The 22,535-nt window shown below is 34.5% G+C and overlaps 3 protein-coding genes across 3 annotated transcripts in view; 2 read left to right on the forward strand and 1 right to left on the reverse strand.

Annotated features, from left to right (window-relative positions):
- Positions 1-3,497, forward strand: part of LOC136038840 (RAB6-interacting golgin-like) — a 132,973-nt gene extending 129,476 nt beyond the window's left edge. Inside the window, exon 6 of the mRNA XM_065722254.1 lies at positions 3,271-3,497. Coding sequence (XP_065578326.1) covers positions 3,271-3,309 — 39 coding nt within the window. The 3' untranslated portion in view covers positions 3,310-3,497. The remainder of the gene's footprint in view (positions 1-3,270) is intronic.
- A 6,303-nt stretch (positions 3,498-9,800) lies between these two features.
- LOC136038420 (uncharacterized) lies at positions 9,801-10,238 on the reverse strand. Its single transcript, XM_065721494.1, has one exon. It carries the CDS (start codon positions 10,236-10,238, stop codon positions 9,801-9,803), a length of 438 nt encoding a protein of 145 aa, XP_065577566.1.
- An 852-nt stretch (positions 10,239-11,090) lies between these two features.
- LOC136038841 (mitochondrial intermediate peptidase-like) overlaps positions 11,091-22,535 on the forward strand; it is an 85,995-nt gene continuing 74,550 nt past the window's right edge. The window contains exons 1-2 of the mRNA XM_065722256.1: positions 11,091-11,426; positions 20,183-20,445. Coding sequence (XP_065578328.1) covers positions 11,292-11,426; positions 20,183-20,445 — 398 coding nt within the window. The 5' untranslated portion in view covers positions 11,091-11,291. The remainder of the gene's footprint in view (positions 11,427-20,182; positions 20,446-22,535) is intronic.

The following is a 22,535-nucleotide window of genomic DNA, read 5'->3' on the forward strand; positions in this document are numbered from 1 at the left end:
CAGAAGATCTCTAATTTTGGTCAGCACAAAATGTATTTAAAAGATTACGAAAGCCTTAAGGGGGGGGAGCGGGATTTATTATGCCAAAGAATTCAAAAGAGTATACTCGACAACCTCTTAAAAATTAAAATTATATTAAATTCAAAATTGGATTGGATTTTTTGGATTTTAAAAAATATTATTTTATTTTCGCTAGATAATCAAGTTAATGCCAATTATAAGCCAGTTTGGCTAATCGACGAATGTTCTATGGAGCTTGTGGTTGAAAAAATTCCCTTGAAACATGTGAATGTCGTATGCCAGGTGATGTGGAAAGCGCCTTTTCCTGCTACAAGTTAGGGGTTGTAATTTGCTTTAGGGCATTGAATCAACTGCCCTTCTTAGACCCTAGTTTGCCCTCCCCGCCAGACCCCAGTTTTCCCTCCCTTCAACTTAAATTTAGTTTCTCTAAAAATGTTGTCAACACTGAGATAAGCCTGCATAACTCAGCATCAGCAGAAACGGGTCAGTTTTCTTTAGTATATCTTTGTCTTTATGGTACCGTATGGCTCATTTTTCAGTTTTCACTCTTATTTTCATTTGACTTGGGAAAATTGGCTCCAACTTCCCTCCCCCTCCCTGGACTTTGAAGACATCACGCCACTGCTGCAAGTACAAGTAAAAGAACTTAACATACTTTGCTAACATAAATACTTAAGTTCTTAACATACTTAAGAGAATACTTAACACACTACTTTCTTGTTATAAGAGACATTTCATGTTGGATGGGTTATTTCATCTTAGAAGGGATTGGTAATATGAATGTTGAAACTGGTTAAGATTAAACTTATACAACTCTATGGTGTAAAAAGAATAAAATGAAATCAGAAGATACTTTTATGATATACCCCCTTTCTAATATTCTTCATCTAATTAGAACCTTGGGTTTTCTATAAATTTGGATTTTGGAATTTGCCATAATTTTGTTAATAAAGTATTATATTTCATCATATTTTGATCCTAAAACTCCAAAATTATGGAAAATCTAAGGTTCTAATTTAATGAAGAATATTAGGTAGGGGGTATATCATAGAAGTACCAATCAGAAAATTAATGTTTATTGATAAAGACCTTCAGATGCAGTTATGTGGTTTTGATAGTAGCAGTTGCCAGATTAAATGAAAAGGAAGACTAGCGAAAAATCAGCCAAAAATCAAATAAACTCACACAGTACAAAACAACTTCAGAAGGTGTAGGTTTGTTTGAAGATGTAGATGTCATTGTTCCTTTGGGAGTCAACAGATTTTTAAAATTGTAATTTTTAGGGAAGGGTAGGCTTATAAACTAATTAGTTTTGCTCCATTACTTCTCTAGTAGAACTTTGCTACATTGACGAAAGGGTTATGCTGTCTGAAAAAGTTAAATAATTTAAAACAAACAAAGGCCCATACCCTCTTTTCCCCCCTCCATCCCCCCCGTTGATGCCAATGCTGCGGAAGCATATAAAAAATATTCTGTTTTGCCTCAAGTTTTATAAAGAAGAAGCTTAGTATTAGCAGCAGCAGTAAGACCTAAAAGCTTGTAGCCATAAGCTATTGAATCTTCCTTTGTATATTTAATTAAATTACCATCGAACACCGGCTCACTGAAGATAATAAGGCTCAGGATAAACAATTAACACGGTCAATTGCGTTGATGTATTGCTATACTTGGTAGTCACGCTCGTGAACATCGAGCATAATGATCACTACCAAACCACTTAATTATGACCATCACCCTGTAATGGCCATCCACCGAACATTCTCCCACCATTGAACACAACTGAACCTAGGCCAGAACAATTGTTGATAATTAAGCCATTATTGAATTACTTTACTTAGGAGGCATGGCCTTCGAAGATACTGACCACCAATGAACCACCAAATAATGAACTCCAAATAGTGACTAATTATTGAATATATGCCCATCCACTGAACATACCAGGACTCTGAATACACAACAGACAATTGTAATAGAAGAATCATTACGAGTCAATCGATATTTGTATTTCTTCTCTTAGTGGATAAAAACCCATACCACCAGGGTTACATTTTACTTTAGACTTTAGATCCTTCAGAGCCAGGAATTCTGGATAGGGCGGCTACAGAATCTCACCAGACATCACGCAGCTGAGCTGCATCTTTGACGTCCTCCTACTGTGTTTGAAGAGACACTCCCTCAATAATCCGATCCGGTTCATACTGACATCGTAAGATGTGTCTTTTTGACCTCTTTTGCGCCTCACTTTAGGGCTCTACTCATAAACTGTACATGGGAATCGATCCTCTGGCATACGAAGGACGTGGCCAAGGTGCGGCCATCTCCAACGTTTCAGAAGGTCTTTAACTAATGGTTGACCGGTTCCCAGGCGAACTTCAATGTTCGTGACTTTTTCTTGTCACGATATGTTCAGTATTCTTCTACAGCAAATGTCTCCAAAGGTTATGACGCGTTTCTCCAGTTGGACATTTAGTTTCCAGCATTCAGTTCCATAGATGAGAATAGACATTACAATGCTATTCATTAGGCGGAGCTTCAGGCGCATAGAGTATTTCCTTCTGCGGCAGATTATCTACTTATGAAAAGCTGATTTCGCTTGCCCATTCCTCCTCTTGATTTCATTGGCTATTTCACCATTATAATCAATCCAACTCCCGAGGTTCTTAAACTCGCTGACCTGTTCGATCGCTTTATTTTTGCATTTAAGCGTTGGTTTTTGCATTTGATAGTCAGATGTTGCCGTGCTCTTTGTCTTACTAATATTAACTGTAATCTTCACTCTTTTGGCATTTTCACCTGTGGTGTCATTTAGTAGCTGTAGTCGCTGTTTCGCTTTTTGGGGAGGACAATATCATTAGCAAAGTCCAGGTCAGAGATCTGTCAGCTGCTAATATTTACTCCAGATTCTGAAGACTGCCGCAGAATGTAGTCCATAACAAGAACAAATAGGAATGGGGATAGGAAACACTCCTACTTGACACCAGATATTATCTTGAAGAAACGTGAATTCCTATTTTTGTGCACATACAATATTCACCATCTTTATAGAGTGTGATTATCATATTAAATAGTTTATCAAGTACTCCTTAATAATTCAAAATATTCCATAAAATCTTTCGATCAACAGAATCGGGGTTACGTATTGCCATATATTATTGAAATTATGTATTTCTCATAGCATAACTATATTTTTGTATATTATTTGGTAAGTAATCATTCTATTATCTTAGCCACTTTGTTATTTACTTTCAGGGCCATAATCCTCATACCCTAGCTCCAAATGATGGATGAAAAGAATGCTTGAAAAGATACAGCTAATACCGTGCCTTGAAATATCTAAAATGTGACTATCTGCCTTTGGTGAAGTGTATATCTTAATTTTTGGGAGAAATTTTTGCCAATCAGTTAATTTTTTGTTTTGTTTTTTGTTCTTTTACTGTTATATAAATATCACTGCCTTTTAATCTTTAGCGAAACCATTTTGTTTTGGATTTGCTTGGAGCTGTATTTTTCTTAGGTTTATCAAAATGTTTTGAAATGCGTGATGCATTGTCTTATGCATGTTCTGTCTTGTATTTTTTTTAATGTCACAAATAAAACCGAAGGAAATATCAGTCATTAGAGCCTAATACTTTGGCCATGAGCTATATTAAATACTGGTTTCCTAAAACCGAAGTTTCGCAGAGATAAGTAAATAGCCAAATTAAGACAAAGCCATATACCCGTCTCACTAACTGCATTTCAAGAAACTAGCTGAAAGAAAAATGTGGTTTAGCCCTGCTTTCTATGGGTATAGTGAGTGAAAGCTTGAGATGGCTAGAACTGGTACTGCGAATAAAGGATGGCAGACTGCCAACGGCTGTGTTTGCCTGTGGCAAACTTGTTCTACTTGGTGAACTTACACCTTCTTTTTATTCAAAAGTGATGGTGTTTGTCAGTGACGTTGAGGGAGTAGCAGTATGCACGTAGCACCTTTTTTTTCAACATCCTCGTCAACACACGATGAAATTTTTAACTTAATTCCATCAACAGGTCAGCATTGCTGACATGTCCTCTTGACAACCTGTGTGGGTATTATATGTTTCGATTCATTTCAATACAGTTCAATATTGCCCAGTATTTTAGCCTTAATACCCATAGGTTTAATAGTAGTAGTAGTTGCAAGCACCAGTAGCTATAGTAGTAGCAGTTAGAGTAAAGTTAATAGTAGTAGTCTTAGCTTTAGTAGCAGTAGTCGTAGTAGCAGTAATAATAATATTTGCTGTAATAGTAGTATTTTGTACTATTTATATATAGTACTATTTTTTTGTGCTTTGGTGCAGTTTGTCATGAAGCCTAACTAACTTGTGCTGTCGTTAGACGATATGGGTTAGACGATAATAAATATCTAATTCTTTTGTTCCTTAAATTGTTGAAGATTTGTTTATTTTTATTATTAATATTGTTAAACAACTAAGGGCAACAAAATTAATCCAGTCTTTCTATATTAGTTTAGTCAATATTGATGTAATCGAATTTCTATTCAAGCAGCTGAGCGTGCCTTACAATGGTTCGGACAACTACTTCGAATGCCCTGCACTTACCCACAAAGATGATCTTTGACTTTGACCCTACGAAAGCCGACTGGAAGCGACCCCGCGGCCGACAAAAAAAGCGGTGGTCTGACAACCTGCCCGAGTTCCTGGCGATGGCTAACATCAGATCAAGCGAAGCACAAATGCTCGCACTGAATAGAAGCGGATGGAGGAGGTCGACGTGACTCTCTACGCCGAGCAGCGCCCTGCAGGAGATCTAAGTCAAGTTTGAACTTCTGACGGTTTTAGAGGGACGGCAATTTTTTGTGCGGTTGTTCCAAAGGGTGCTATGTTGCACAATTTATATTTCACAGAAGAGTTAAATAGAAAAAAAAATGGTTCGGATCATTTTCTTATATTCTTGGCCATTTGTTTGTGCCAAGAATTGTTTTTGTATTTATATTTGAATACATATATAACTGAACTTTCTAGGGTTCCAAAAATCCCATCACCCGATAATAAGTATCACAGAGTTCAGTCTCAGAAATTCTTTTTATCTAGGGTACTACATTATTTTCCTTATGTTTTTGAAGATTCTACGCCTAAGAGGTATACCTAGCAGCTATCATTGCCGTTGCTTCAACTATTCTTACTGTTCTAGGACTTGTCTTCCTATTCTTCTAAACCCTCTTTGACTGTTAAAAAAAAACAAAAAAAAACTGCTTCTTGGCTACTCTACTTTATTATCTCCCAGTGGCTGTTTTCAACTGCTTTATTGAAGCTTCCACATCTTTCAAAACGTTTGACCTTTTTATCGTTTGATCAAATGTTTGATCCTTTTTATATCGTTCTGAACTGTTCGATACAACCATCCGTGGAAAAAAAATGAATAAGTACACATCCGTGTTCTGTCTCTTGGTAAAAAAAAAAAAAATACAATTTTTGTAGATAGATGATTGAAATATCTATAGTAGGCATTGTTAATTTTATCAAGATTACTCAACTTTTTGGGGGTGCCCCCCCCCCCCCCGTCTGAAAAGTACACAAATTTTCGCTGGCTCGTAGCTTATTATGGGTAACAATATTTTTTTTATATTTGGAATCAGCATAAAAATCAAAATATTTTGATGTATCAATCACTATTAATCTTTCTATATAGAGAGATCTGACTACTATTGGGCTGAGTCGATTTTTTACTTGCAGTTCGTTACCACGAACTATTTGACTAAAAGTAACACTTGTCTGTAGCAAGTAGGCCGATGAGCCAAACAGACTAGACAACTATAATGTGCAAACTTGTTTAAGAAAGAAGAATTGCGGCTCAGTATGATTTTGCCTTAAAAATTTTGAGACAGTAGCACTATGCAACAGTGGCTGCCAGCAGCAAAACACAATTGAAGGGAATTAGCTATACAAGCTAGATTTGACGGTTCATCTAGATGTGGTGGTCAAGTTGTGATTGCATGTAAGATTTTTCACAGTCCTATAATCAAAAATGGCCTGATTGTCGAGCCTATTCACATCAATAGACCTGTTTTTACAACACAACAAACACTTTTCTCTCGGTTATCCTGTTGAAAGGGGAAAACGTTTGAAACGCTAAAAGTAGACGCAATTTAGTCAGTGACACCTGTCGACCGGCAGGGGTACTTACGTGCTCATATATGCATGTTTTAAACTTCTGAACTACACTCTGTCGAATTTTGACTACTCAATAATATTTACGTATGATACAGAGTTACAATAATATAAAATAATCCTATTTTATAGAGATATAAAATATAATAGAAGTCCAACCGTCGTCATATAATATGTAAAACCTAAGCGCAGGATAAACCGGCAATAGCTAGTCTTCTAAGAAGGTTTATGCGCATAGTTCTAGCTTAGGATGGATTCTACTACTGATTCTTAATAGAAAATGAACTTATTAAGCATATAATGAAGGATACTCTTTATTGGCAAAATGAAGCAATAGAGAGGTTTTAGTCTTGTTTTAGGACCTACTTCCAAAAATATATCAAGTTAAACTAAGTTTAAGTTGATACATTCCATAAAAGACAGTTCAAAGATGTTTGTTTTCATCTCATCAAATCCGTGAAAAGAGTGACCAGGTGTTCATGAAATCTTTTATGATCTGTATCACAACAGTACTTCACCTATGCACAAGTGAATATCTAAAATCTTAGCGGCAAGCGTAAGCTTTTTTTAATTATCGCTTTGAAAACCTCCAGGCCTTTCAAGGAAAATCGTGTCAGCGCATAAAAAGTCACAGGATAACCACTCTGTTTTATTTGCAAACTCTTTGTATATTATAAAAACCAATAAAATCTAAGGTTGAGTATATGTAAACCCGGAAATTTTCTGAAATGCTGTTTCTTCAATACATAAATTGGATATCAGTTTAGTGATTCTATTCTCTGTATGGAAGCAATACAAGTTACCGAAAACTGCTTTAAAACATTCCAAAATGATTTCTTATATTTCCTTAATATACTTTGCTTCACTTTGCACCCCCCCCCCCCGTGGACAACTATATTGCCCAGTTATACACATTCATTGTACTTTCAATAGTATGGCTCTATTTTTCCGCCTCTTTTTTATCGTTAAATTAATAAAAAAAACTATAGGCTTAAATACATTTTTTGTCGTAAATACCTTTTTGCCTGTTACAACCATATTCAATATGAAATAACTTCTAACAGCACTTTATTTTTTAAATGGTTTCTTACAAAATTTTTCGCAAGGTTTTCAGACTGCTCTTATATCTCTTCCGTTTTTTAAGCTTGTGCACGTGATAATATAAACTGGTCTGTGATTGGTCAGTAAAAGAGAACCCTAGAGTCAAAACAAGTTTACCTACTTACGGACGTTTTGGGTGTTACTGGTGCTATGGGCCTATCTAGCCAATTTGAATCTGCTGTTAATATTTAGTTTTTTTGAAAAGTATACTTTCTACTATTCGTTTCAGTATTTTAAAACTGGACAAATGCACAAAAGATTTTTTTGTAAGAAATTTTCATCATATAAATGTTTGTATTTTCTAAGATAATTGGAATCGAAAATTCTCTTCGCCAGGTTGGCATTTTCAGAAAATTCTACTGCCTGTCAATCAGCGTGCAAATTCGGCGTTTTTTTTTTTTTTTTAAATTGGGGACGAGAAAATTGGTATTCTAGATTCTTTCTTATCCTTCATTTTTGTTTCTGAGTATGGAATGGAAAATTGCAATAAATTGGCCAAGATATCAAAAATTCACTGGTGAATAAAGGGTGTTTCATTTTCCAGAAGTTTTATTCAATAATAATTTTTTTTTGAAAAAAGGCACGGGATTTGCCAAGAGTTTTAAGAAATGATCAAGTGACGAGATTTTATCGGTAATTGAAATTTCCGAGGACTAATTTGATGATCTGCAGAAAATAAAACCTAAGCTTCAAATTTAAATAATTTCTTAGACCACTACCAAAAAATCGAGTTGCTGTAGCCTATTTTATAAATTCTGCTGTGTTCTTAATACATAAAATTTACCACAAGAGCATGGAATTCTGTATACTCCCTTTTGTATGGTTTTCGAAATCTTGTCTTTTCCATTATTTAACAAAGAGCTTATAGTTTGTCCTGATTTAAGTGCTGTTTTTATATTATGTGTTTTTAGTTCTCTTCTTAATTTCAGTGATAACTTTGGGATATAAGGCAAAGTTATGTAATTTGTTTATTGAGTTGACCCATCTTCTTCTATAATTATAGGTTCTATCAACTTTTTTTTTCTTTTTTCAATTATTGAAAAATAATATTTTCGGGATATCCATTACTTATTAAAAAATCCTTGATAAAAATAGTTCACTACTCATGTACTCTGGTGATTCTAATTTTAATACCCTATCAACTAAAAAAATAATCACACCCCTTTTTACTTGGATCTGGTGATTTGATTCAAAAGACAAATAACGGTTGTTATTAGTCGATTTACATTCAAATTTTGGAAACACAATAAAGGCCTTATATCCCAATGTTGTCACCAAAATTAAGGAGAGAATTATTAAAGTATAATATAAAAACCACATTTAAATCAGGATAACTATAAGCTCTTTGCTAAATCGCGGAAAAGACAAGGTTCTAAGAAACATACAAACGGGATTAAACAAAATTCCATGCTCTTGTGGTAAATTTTATATAGGAAGAACACAACCCTATTTAGCAACAAAAAAATGCCATAGATTGCTGGCTAAAACATAATAAAAACTGGAAACGTTTGAATCAGTTGTTACAAAACATATTTTTGACTTACAATATTTTGTTTTATCAAACAAAAATTGTAGATACGTCCGGAAGACTTTTGAAAAGCTTCAGATAAATTATAGAAATAAAAAAGGTTATCCATAGGGGTATTATTATTAGTAGAGATGAAGAGGATTTTAGGATAAAATCAAGGAAGGAGATTTTAGAATAAACTGGAACAAGTAATAACCTTGCGAACAAAATTCAAAATAAGGTCAAAGCTGGAAAAAGTAAAGGGAATGCAGCTAAACTAGTGAAAAAAAGGCAATTTAATTTATAATTCATGAATTTGTGCATTAACCTGTTATGTTTAGTTTGGAGTGATGGGCCTGTGGTTTGTTGACCTTTTTTGATTATTCAAGTAAACGTAGTTTTCACTTCTAATAGACTCCCAGTTATCCACTGAATATTGAGAGGAGAGTGACCCATGTTTTTTTTTTCGTTCTTTTTGGTTGAAGAAGGCTCCCGGACGTGGGGCTAAAATATTTGGATTTTTTTATTAAAGTGTTGTTTGGTTTTATTTTTTGTTCAATGTTTTGTTGAAATTAAAACCCGTTGTTTTGTGTTTTTTTTTTTGCCTTATTATTATTATTAATTTATTACCCGTCAAAAACAGAAAAGACAGAGTATATAAAAGAAAAAGAAAAATAAAGCACAAAAATTTAAATACACTTCCACTACAAATATTATAAAATAGCACTAGTCCAGGGGTGGTTAGCTCTTAAAACATTGATACTGAATTTGGAGATTCTTCTCTCTATGGCCATGGAAGGGTTGGTGACCTTATATTTCCTGAAGATGTCGCCATTGCTATGCCACAAAAGGAGACAAAGGAGAAACTTAGCATATCTGTAAAATGCGCTGGAAATGTCTTTCTTTTCGGTAGCTTTGAATATTTTCCAGAAGTGAGCCAGAGCAAGCAGATGGGGGGTAGTAAAAGCATTGTATAGCCGGGCAAGGAGAGGACGGTTGAAACGATACTTATTGGCAACAAGTTATCCGTAAGACGCTCGTAGACGGGAACAGAGGTGGTTTGTCAGTGCTGAGCGTGTGTCCTTCAATGTAGAAGAAATAGGAAGGCCAAGATACGTAAGGGACTCACAAGGCTTAATCAGAGTGTCGCCAGTTTTAACGGAGAGGTTAATTGAAAGCTCGTTTTTTGAACCATTGAAGAAAAGAAGTTCTGTTTTAGATTCGGTGAAGGAAAGTCCGATCTGCTTGTATGCTGCTGCAAGTGAGTCGTAGTTTTGTTGAAATAAAGATATCGAATGAGAAACATGAAGAATGTCATCAGCGAAGTTCAGCAGTGAAAGATTAATCCCACGGAAAAAGCACGACGGCTTTATTACTTGCTTTGCTTCGATGATAGCGTTATTAAACAGTGATGGTGAAGTTTTGCCACCTTGACGTACGCCTTTCTTGACACTCAGCATTTCTTTAGAAGGAAAAGTGCCGGATGAGAGGGGATCAGGATGACAGCCGAGAGCTTGTTGTACATACTGTAAACAGGTGAAAGGATGCAAGGGGAAACACCTCGCTGAAGGGCTTTGAGCAGGATATGGCCATGGATGTCAGAATTGAAGGCTCTACTAACATCAAGTGCTCCAAAGACGAGAAAATGACCATTTTTATCTGCATCAATAAGAAGATTTGCAAGAACGCTGTGAACGTGTTCCCGTCCTGAGTGCTTTTTGAACCAGAACTGGTCGTCCGGAGTAGTGCATCGAAGTACAATTTCATCAAAAATAAGGGATTCAAATAGCATACAAAAAGTAGTTGAAACAGTGATCGGACGATAAGAAGCGCACAGGTCAGCTGGTTTACCTTTTTTGAGAATAGGATGGACCAATCCAACACCAAAGCTGTCTGGAACGATGCCAGTAATAGACTTGAAGAAGGCTTCCGGACGTGGGGCTAAAATATTCGGATTTTTTTTATTAAAGTGTTGTTTGGTTTTATTTTTTGTTCAATGCTTTGTTGAAATTAAAACCCGTTGTTTTGTGTTTTTTTTTGCTTAATTTTTCGTAAGCTTAAAAATTTATGTAGCTGCTGTAAACAAGTACTAAAGCTTGATTCTTTATTGTTAAAAAGCAATCTTTTGGATAATAAACTTAGGTTTTAATATTTCACAAAAAAATAATGAAACAAAATAATGATTTTTTTTTGCAATTTCAGCTAGTGTACCTTCCAAGGCTTTCCAGAAAACAACGAGTGTAGCTTCAATTTTAAAAATATTTCGGTCTAAAAACTCAGAAAAAATTTAGTGATTTGGCAAGAAACATAATTTTTAAATAGGATAAATGCTTAAATCTGAACAACTTCTGTAATGAGAAAACTTGTTCGATTTGCATAACAAAATAAACGCAGTATTGAGATTTAACCCAAATTGTAATTACGTAAAGAGAAGAACTGAAAGATCTACAGCATAAAAGCTTCATAAGATCTCAGAACTGTTGTGAAACAGGCCAAATTTAATTTGTCTCATTATGAAGCTGGCAAAGTTGGGACACTGGGAGAGATTACTTCAAGCTGTGATCTGTAGAAGAAATTTTGGTAATCTAGCATCAACATTCAATAAACAGCTTTCAAGGATTCCTGCTGTCAGTCCAAAACTCTCAAAGGTCTTGGCATACTAGGTTATTTTATTTTGAGCTAGCTAGAATAACTGCAAAAGAATAAATAAATAGCATTGAATCCCTTATTTAATATAATGGCAAAGTTCTAAGGTAACAGTCTGGAACTACCATTTTTTCTAAAGGAAACATATGAATGAATTAAAAGTAGGCTAGCTCAGTAGGCTACTGTTTGATATTTTAGGTAAAATTGTAGTTAATTGACTTCTTGCTATCTTGGAAAGCATTTAGGTTAGGAAAATGAAACTTTCAGGGATGGGTCTACAGGCTAAAGTATGTCCCAAGAAGGTATTCTAAAAACCCACCTCCACTGCTTCTCCCTCTAGAGGGTCCTGAAATAGTTGCCTACATGACAGGCCTATACCTATTGAAATATTGAGAAAATAACATTTTCCCTTAATTTTCTGTTACTAGTTGCTGTTTCTCTGCCTTTAGTTCTGAAAATACAAAGCCATATCTATGTTTTTTTTTCAAAATTTAGGAAATATATTTGTGTATCTTTAAAACCTTATAAAATGGAATTGAGCAAAGTTACAAAGCTGAAAACAATTTTGTTGTATTTCAATTAAGGAAAAGATCTATTTTGCAAGGATTCACTTTTATAATACACATATTTTTAAAGGTCATCAAAGGTCAGGACCCTCTAGAGGGAGAAGGAGTAGAGGTGGTTGCTTCAAAACACCTCCCCAGGACATACTTTAGTCTGTAGATTCATCCCTGAAAGTTTAATTTTTCCTAACCTAAACCCTTTCTGAGATAGCAAGAAGTCAATTAACTAGAATTTTACCATATTTTATTTTATTGCTTGCTAAGAATGCTGAGTCAAATTCAATGGTGAAAAATTCAGCAAATAATTAGTTTCATCACAAGCTGTCTAAACTAGAAACTATGGTGCAAAGCTGCTAAGTTTTGAGTTTAGAGCACTTAGAAATACTAATTCTAGAAGGGCATCCATGTTTAGCTTTCTAAAATCCATTTTTTAGCTTTTTAATATCCCCCTTAAACAAACTAAAAATGTGTAAAGTGGCTAGGGTTTTGAAGCAGAAGGAAATGTTGGGGTTGTACTGTATGAATGAAATTATATTTGAAATACTATTTCCAGTAATCACTGGTAATTTCTGCATAGTAGTAAGTTGAAAGATAATTAAAAAACTTATGCATGCATTAATACTAATTATCCATTTTCACTTTCAAGTTCAAAATAGCCAGTGAACTGGTGAATCAGAGGGATTAGTTAAATATTATGTTCATGTTCTGTTTGTTTGAAAAAATACCTTCCAGCACAATAAAGATTATGCACTATTTCAGTTTATTCTACTTTGCTCCTTCAGTGCCAACAGTTGTTTGGTTAATGATGCATTTGCTTTAGTTGTTGACAGTTAAAATATGTGACACTTTTTTGTAGCATGGTTGCATCATTTTGCAATTTCTTACCAGTAGCAAAGAAAGACTCAAAATGGAGAATAGAAGATAGCCTTAAATCTGGAAATAGTTAGTTTATTTAGAAAGGTAGACAGTACAACATCCAATTTTACTTACAGGTAACATTACCTATATAGTGACATGAGCCATGTAGGCAGCAGAGCAAGGTCTGTATTTTATATTAATGAATAACTATTTGGCCTGAAGCCTGAAAAGTAAACAAAAAGTAGGTAATAAACATCAATTAACAATTCAACTAATCAGAATAAAGACTTTGTCCTGCTGCCTGCAGGGCTCATGAACTAATTCACTTCACTCTATAGGTAATGTTACCTGTAAGGAAAATCAGACATGTTTTGTTTGAAAGTGAAAGTGGATAATTAGCATTAATGGATATGTAAGCTTTTTAATTATCTTTTGACTTACTACTACACAGAAATTGCCAATGATGACTGGAAATAGTATTTTGAATGTAATTTCATTCATATTGTACAACCCCAACATTTCCCTTACTTCAAAACCCTGCCCACTTTATGCATTTTTAGTTTGTCCCATGGAGGAAGAGAGTGAATCAGAAATGGATATGCTTCTAGAATTAGCATTTCTAAGTGCTCTAAACTGGCAACTATGCTACTTTGCAGCATAGTTTCTAGTTTAGACAGCTTGTGATGAAACTAAACATTTACCAAAAATTATAATGTCTAGGTGACATAATAAATATTTACAGTGATTTAACTGTTGAAATAACAACTAGCTGTCTAGCTTTTGGGTTAACCAGTCTGGGTGTCTTACCCTACAAAAAATTAAAGAAAACGGTCAAACAAGAAAATTTTTATTTATACCCTTTATTATTATCCAGGGTAAGTTCTTTGATTAACTTATTTGTGAAATAGCTAAAAAATAAAAATGTCCTTAGATTCAGAATTTTATCCTGAATCCAAATATGCCTATGACATTAATTTCTATTAGAATTGAACTCCCTCCTCCTTAATTTGCAAATACTTTCCTTGAATTGTAAACAGGCCTGAGCTCTGAATTTTTTTTATTGATTTACCCAACTTTTTTTTATTGATTTGCCTTAAAAAGTAATTTGATAGCTTTGACAAACTGTTAATTAAATGTGAAGAAAAGAGTGACTTACAAAAAAATCACTGCATACATAAAACTTGGCATATTTATTTATACATTAGGGGTGTAGGTAAAGTTGATTTCCAATAATATTGAACTGGATATCAAAAGCAGATTTAGAGCAAAATCTTGGGGGGAGGGTAATATTACAAATATGGCAATAATTGACCATGTTGACAAGTTTATCTTTAAAAAAAGGTAAAAAAGGATAAAAAATGAAGACATCAAGAAAATCTTGGAGGAGAGGCTGCAGTCCCCCTGGGTCTGCCCTTGCTAGCTTTTATATTTCAGTTCAGGATAATATTCTAAATCTAGGTCTATTTCTTAGCTTGCTCATTAGTAACTTCATCAGAAAAGTTTCTTATCAAGGTTTTAAAATAATGTCAAATAATATTTTGTTAAATATTAAACTCAATCATATACAAAGATGAATTCTAGACCACTGAGATGGCCATATAGCAAAGGACCTAGGATATAGGATTTCTCTTCTTTGGCTAGTTTATCAACATAATATAATTTAGCTGCACAATGCTAAATCTAGGACTAACAAAGGGAAAGAGGATGGTTAGGCCCAAATTTCTATAAGTATCTAATATTCTCATATAATTTGGCTATTTTTCTAAATTTTTGCATCCTCCTAAATGTTTACCCTTCAAGATAAAATTTTGTATATGTAGCCTACATGGTTTTAGCTATCAAAGTTTTTAGATGAAACAAACCAGTTTCAAAGTGTAATTAAGATACTTCAAAAAAAGCATAGCAAAAAAAATATCTGGTATCATCTGAATGTAGTCTTTACCCTAACCCTAACTTCATTGATGGACTGAAGAAAGAGAGCTTTCTTAATCAAGCAAATGAAAAAATATGTTATAATTAATTGATCTAGAACCTAATATAAAAAGTTGAAATAGCTTGTCCTGCCAATTTTTAACAACACTTAAAAATAAATGTTGAAATTCCAACTGAAAATCAAGCAGAGCTGCCACCCATTGAAAAAAAATCCTTAGGCTCTTGATAAATCTCACCAAATCAGCACATAAATTGCTAGATAACTGAAGAAAATCACTAAATCAACCAAAAAATCACTAGAATTATAGTACTTTTTACCAATGTAATTAATAGTTGATTTGTTTCTTTACCATATATATACCAGTGCACCTATAGAGGGGAGTTAAAATTGCCCCCCTCCCCCCTTTGATATGGTAAATTACCTTCAGATTAGTGGGGGTTTTTCAAGTGAAAATTACAGTTGAATTTTTTTAAAATGTCTTTTTGCATCTTTATGCAAAGAATAGAACAAAATTCTAGTTCCCTCTCTGTATTTTCCTGATTTTCTACCCCAGGCCTATACCCCAATCTAAGAAAATTGGTTATTGCTGATCTAATTGAAATATTTGTTTTTTTTAAATGTTTTTTTCTTTGTCCCATTACTCCAGTTTTCTCACCAACAGGCATAAAAAATATTTTCTATTTACTTTAGTTGAACTAGTATAATTAATGGGACACAAATAACAATTTTGTAAATGGCTTTTTTTATTTTCATGGAAAAAATATGATATTTGAAATTAGTATAATAAGCTGCTGATATATCTATTGATCTGAAAATTCTGTGTTTAGAATTTTCACTACTACTAACCCATGTCACTTAATTTTTACAGTTCATTTCCATAAACTGTTTAACATCTTAATACATTAGTCCAAAACTTAAAGAGTATGATGTTATCTGCATTTATTAGGTATTTCAATACAGAGGAGAGAATTTGGATAATTATGGGAGTTTCAGTTAGATATTTGAAGTGAAAACTGAAACCATTAAATAATTCCCAGAATATTTACACCCCCTCCTTACTCTCTACCAACTTCAATCATCAAACTACAATTGATTTAGACTGTCTGCCTATATTACAAATTGGATGCATTTGCAATTTTGACTGGATGCATTTGGAAAATGAATGGGCTTGAAAGAAAGACTGCTTGCCCTCCAGTCTCTAGTTACTCTTAAAAAGGGCATCAGACACTTGTGCTGTAATTAGAGTGCAAGGGGGAGGACTTGTCCCTTCTTAAAACATTTTAAACAAGTAAAAATAAAGTGAAAATATTTTAAATGTATTTTGTTTTCAGTAAGGTGCAATTTATATTCTGGTGTTGAGAAGGCATGGGGGTTGTCAGCTCTATTCATGTTAAAATTGCTTGTTTTGAGTTCAACTGGGCTATTTATTTTATGACTTAAATAAACAAAATACACTTAAAATGTTTATCTTTTTTAGCTTTAATAAATAAACATTATTAAAACTTTAAGGAATATATATCAGTATATGTATATTAAACTGACAATCCACAGTAAATTTTTTTCAGTACAATGCAAATTATGTTCTGGTCTTGAGAAGGTATGGGGTTTGTCAAAGATATAATTTCCAGACCTTTCAACTATGCTGAGCAAAATGGCCATCTCAAAATTGTGATTAGACATGTTTTGGGAATTGATGGGCATGGGATGTTTGTTAGCCTCCAATCACTGGCACTAGTCCTTTGAATATCCAATTGCATGAGCTCTTTTTGTAGTTTCTAATACAACAAATGACCATCTCCAAATTTCTATAAAGTGTGTTTTGTGAAAATATGATTTATGGGGGTATCCACCCTCCAATCACTCTGAATCTTATAAGGGACGCTGGAACTTCTCATTACCAATCTAGTAAGTCCCCCTCCAAAGTTCATATGTTCACCCTTTCTGTATAAACCTTGTATGTCCTGGGAATAACTTACAACCCTTGCCCTGAGAGCTGTGAGGGGGGTTGTCATCCTCAAAGACATAATTTTCAGACCTTCTAATTATGTTGAACAAAACTTAAAACAAATTGATTGGAAATGTTTGAGGAAAAGGTGGGCAGGGGAGGAGGGTTAGTTGTCCTCCAATTGCTTTCAACCATTAAAAAGGGCACTACCCTTTCAATGTCCAATCAAATGAGCCCACCAACAAACGACCATCTCAAAATTTCTATCAGATGCATTTCAGGAAAATACAAGGTGTGGGCTGTCCTCCCTGCAATCACTCTGAATCTTGAAAAGGGCAGTAAAGCATCTGATGACCAATCTAATGTGCCCCCTCCAAAATTTATATGATCACCCTTTCTATATGTGCCTTAAATGCCCTCAGGGCATAGCTTGCAACCCTTGCTCTTAAGGCTATGAGGTGGTTGTCATCCTCAAAGACATAATTTGTTGGACCTTTCAATTACCATTCAATTTGAACAAAATGGAAAACAAAACAAAAACATCAGACCATTCAATTTGAACAAAATGGGTATCTTAAAATTTCCATTTGATTTGTTTAGGGGAATGGTGGGCGTGGGAGGGGGGTTAGTTGTCCTCCAATCACTTTTGACTATTAAAAAGGGCACTGGCCCTTTCAATTTCCAATCAAATGAGCTGTTTTGAAGTTTCCATGACAACAAATGGCCACTTCAATATTTCTATCAGATGCATTTCAGGAAAAAAATATGGGGTACCCAGCCTCCAATCACTCTGAATATTAAAATGGGCACTATAGCTTCTGATTACCAATCTAAAGAGCCCCCTCTAAAGCTTATACAATCATCCTTTTTATATTTACCTTAAATGCCTCCAGAGCATAACTTACAACCCTCACTCTTAGAACTGTGAGGTGGGTTGCCATTCTTAAAGATGTCATTTTCAGACTTTTCAATTACTTTGAACAAAATGGGTATCTAAAAATTTTCATTGGAGGTTTTTAGGGAAATAGTGGGTGTGGGAGGGGACTAGGTGCCCTCCAATCTTTTTTGACTATTAAAAACAGTACTGGTCCTTTCAGGTTCCAATCAAATGAGCCGTTTTTGAAGTTTCTATGACAACAAATGGTCATCTCAAAGTTTCTGTCAGATGCATTTGGGAAAATACATGGTGTGGGGTGATGTCCGCCCTCCAATCACTCTGAATCTTAAAAAGGGCACTAGAATATCTCATTACCAATCCAGTAAGCTCCCTCCAAAGGTTATACAATCACTCTTTCTATATATACCTTATATGTCACCAGGGGATTACTTACAGCCCAGGCCCTGGGGGGGGGTTGTCATCTTCAGAGACATAATTTTCAGATCTTTCAATTATGTTGAACAAAAGTGGTATCTAAATATTTTGATTGGATCTGTTTGGGGAAATGGTGGGCGTGAGAGGGGGGTTAGTTGCCCTTCAATCGCTTTCAACTATTAAAAAAAGCACTGGCCCTTTCAATTTTCAATCGAATGAGCTGTTTTTGAAGTTTGTATGACAACAAATGGCCATATCAGAATTTCGATCAGTTGCATTTTGGGAAAATACAAGGTGAGTGTGGGAGAGGGGTATCCACCATCCAATCACTATGAATCTTAAAATGGGTGCTATAACCTCTGATCACCAATTTAATGAGCCTCCTCTGATATTTTTTCAATCACATACCTTATATGCCCCCAGGACATAGCTTGCAACCCTTGCCCTGAGGACTCGGAGGGGGGAGGGTTGTCATCTTCAAAGACATAATCTACGGACGTAATTACATAAAATAAAATGGCTACCTCAAAATTTTGATTGGATGTGTTTGGGGAAATGGTGGGCGTGGAAGGGAGGTTAGTTGCCCTCCGATCACTTTTGACTATTAAAAAGGACACTAACCCTTTCAGTTTCCAATCGAAGGAGTCTGTTTTGAAGTTTCTATGACAACCCCTCTGATATGAAGTTTCTCTGGTCTATAACCAAAAAAAAGTGGTCACATTGCTCTTTACTTAGGCAGCGCTGTTGTGCTGGCTATGATTAGCCAAAATACTATTTTAATATACACAAAATACTTTAGTATACCCATTTAGTATACTCAGTAACATTTAGTATATTCTCTTCTTCTTGTTTTAGAGAATTTCGTTTTTCCCCATATTTTGCAACATTTATTATGTAATAAGTGAGCTAAAAGGCACAATCAAAATACAGACCATTATTTAAAATACTTAATATTGTAATTGAATTATTTTAACTTTGTAGGAATTAGATAAAATTGATAGAAATAAAAACTCTTGTTATTGGGTGTTCATTTGAATTTAATATCTTATGAGCTAACTTCTATGAGGTGATGGGGTGTCCACTATTATATCATGAGGTAATGGGGTGTCCACTTTCAGGTGATTCAATCCATAACCAATAAAAATGTGTCTTGGTCATGTGCTTCTAGGTACCTGAGTATGTATTCTGGCTACATGAATGGCTGCAAAGGTACTTGTAAAACAACCAACCCATTGACTTATCTGGCTTGACCCAACAGTCCTAATGGTCCTCAAAGGTCATTTGGCAGCCTCTTCTTCCACCAGTCTATTAAGTTTATTCCTATGTGAACTATTGTTGTCCAGTGAGAGAAGATACAGTGTTTTAAGCAGTTAAAAATTATCTTTATATTTCTTTGTGGGGGTCCTCTAGGATGAGAACCGGGCATACAGCCTTCAAATAGTATTTTTGGGGATGAGTGCTTTCTAAGCATTTGATGTGTCCTAGTCATCCAAGTTTTGCGGTTTTAGTCTGTTGAGGATGGCATGTTTTAAGTTGAGACTTTTCAGAACCTTGGTGTTAGAGATTCTGTCATGAAAATAAATACCAGCAACAACTCATAGTGATTTTGTTTCACAGGCAGTGACGTGGCGTGGGTCATCTATTTGAGGAGTCCAAGATTCCCAGACATAAATGGCAATAGGGATGCATGGGTTGAATTGCCTTAGTTTAAGCATTGTTAATAAGTCTTTGGTACTCCAGATAGACATCAGAGCTTTAAATTTAAGTTTGAAAGTACCAAATGTGTCTTGATGTCTTTGAAGCTGTCATTGTCAGAGTCGAGTAAGCTGACAATTTAAGTATTTTCGTTGATCCACCCTCATGGTGGAAGCTTGATTTTATATGGAAATCATGTTTACATGACTGGAGCGTAGCTATTGTTTTGGAGATGTTGATGGTCTGCTCAAAAAGATCTGTGAATGAACCACCGACGTCAGGCTGAGACTGGATATAATGCCATTTCTTCATTACTATAGTAATTAATCTTACAATCCCTGTTACCTTAGTTACACCAAGTTCATGAAACGATCAATAAAAAGAATAAAACGAACTTACTAATGATATTTTTTTTTTATTATTTTTATAATAATGAAGTGGAACTATTTTAGGGGCTTTTTGGCATTCCAGAGTTAGCATCTTCTGAAGGATTCATTGCTCTTGAAGAAAGAGTCAAATGTGATACTGATGATTTGGTTGCAGAATCGGTTGATAATGGACGGCAAAGAAAAATGGTTGAAGTCTTCGATGAGCTTTCTGATACCCTTTGTCAAGTAGCAGATTTAGCTGAATTTGTCCGGATTGCTCATCCTGATAGAAAATTTTCAGAAGCTGCAGAGAATGCATGCATTAATATTAATGCTTTAGTTGAGAGGTAGGACTATTCAGTGCAAAAACTATCATATGATTTTGTAAAATTTTAAGTTGGGTAATGTATCTACATATTTTTCTTTGTGCTGACTATTCATTTATTTCTCTGATGAAATCTCTTTATTTCTTATATATTATTTGCTAATTATATTATTGCTAATTATATGCTAATATATATTGCTATTATATGCTAATATATTTCTTGTATATTATATTATGGCTCTCGTTTTTCTGTTTCTTTAATAGATATATATTTATTATTGCTTCATAAAAAAATACAGCCAATTATATTAAAAAACTCAAGAGCCATAAAAGTCTTGTGGGTGGTTCTATCTTCTAACCATCTTTTAACATAATATATATTCAACAAGTAATAACATAAAAACTGATTTATTATTATTTTTTTACGAAAAAAAGAAGAAACAATTAATCTTCAAAAAATGGATTGAAATTTTTTGGTTAAAAAATGGTTGAAATTCTCATCACAACGTACCAACCTCCCTCCACACCCTCCAAAAGCCACAAATTCTAACCACCTGTTCCAATAAATAAGTTCTTTGACATATTGTTTCAGCAAAATTAAGCTACTGGCTACTAATATGCAAGACATAAGTTACATCACAGTAAGTTACCACTGGTTAACGTACCCGGTAGTGGTAAGTTTTAGGTCAGACTTACTGGTAAGTTTTATTAGTGGTAAGTTAAGGTTTTTGTTGAACAAAAATGTTCTGAATTGAAACAAATCCCTCCCTTAGAGATGCCACTTCACTAAAATCTATCATAAAATAATTTTCATTCATTAGATTCAATGCAAGAGTCATAGCCCTTTGAACTTATGCTGATATTGCTCTCTTGGACTACCTCTTTGTCATTTCCTACCTGAGTAAAAAAGAAAAAAAGAAAAAAGAGAATACGCGATGAGTCAGTCAGTCTGAATGAATAGGATGTTCATTGTAGAGGTCACTTTAATTTTGTGAGTTTTTGACTTTGAACAGGAATTTTTTGACTGGATATCTTTAACTCTAGAATAAATAATCAGTGAATTATATATCCTGCTACAATGCTGGCAGTGAGGCCTATTAATAAAAATATTCCTGTCTAATCTCTTCTAATTTAGTATTGTGATGGTGACAAAGCAGCAACTAGTGCCCAAACATAAATTTTTCTAATCATCCCACTATATTCTGAATTATCTCTGGATGAAGCGTCAGTATCAGGAGATTTCCTGAAAATCAATTTGTATCTTTTCTTTGGAATCTTGGTTTTCAAATGTATACTTATGCTGGCTTTTGCTGATGTTTTGACTTATTTATCTTTTTTACTATCTTAGCCAAATTGATTTTGCTAATTTTGTCTTATTTCTTATAATAATTGACCTTATTTTACGATCTTAAATACTATGATGTACAGAAATCATCCATTTATATGAAATTTACTGCTGCAACAAAGAAGCGCATGAAAAAAGAGTCGCGTGAAAGAGACATAATCTTAAAATGTCAGCACTGATTCCAACACTTCTGACGAAAGTGACTCTAATACAGTTCCAGTACTTTCAAACGCTTTGGCTGGAACATCTTTGCTTCTCAGTAATTTTGGATTTTCTGTTCCTCCTCCCCTTGTTCGTTCATGTTCCCTCCCTCTTCCATATGTAACCAAAGTCATGCAGCAACCAAAGCTTACTCGTATATCAAAAAAGTGACCATAGAACAACAGGAAGTCTGCGACAAAGCCTGGGCCCCTGTATTATATGCGTGCAATAAACCATTTGCTATGGTCAAAAATGAATATTTTGCAGAGGCAATAAGAGCTACAAATTCAGCTATGAAGGAAATTTTGTATCACACGGTGAATCAAGTACCTTGATGAATGTTTTGCCGACAGCACACTTGACATTAAACTGGATATTCAGACCTGTAAAACAGCCAAAACTCTTTGTTCCAATGGATGGACAAATATTAGATGAAACCCTATTGCTAACTATGTCCTTGTCACTGACAAAGCTCTCTTCCTTGAATCAGTAGAAACTGGCAGCAAGCGGCACACTGTGCAGTTTGTAGCTGATGAGCTGGAACGAGTTGCTAAAATTTGGTGCCC

Source organism: Artemia franciscana, chromosome 18 (assembly GCF_032884065.1).
Source record: "Artemia franciscana chromosome 18, ASM3288406v1, whole genome shotgun sequence".
Taxonomy (NCBI): Eukaryota; Metazoa; Arthropoda; class Branchiopoda; order Anostraca; family Artemiidae; genus Artemia; species Artemia franciscana.

Excerpts from the sequence above, each read along its gene's own strand:
- LOC136038420 (XM_065721494.1), bottom strand. The coding sequence starts at position 10,238 with ATGCTGAGTGTCAAGAAAGGCGTACGTCAAGGTGGCAAAACTTCACCA.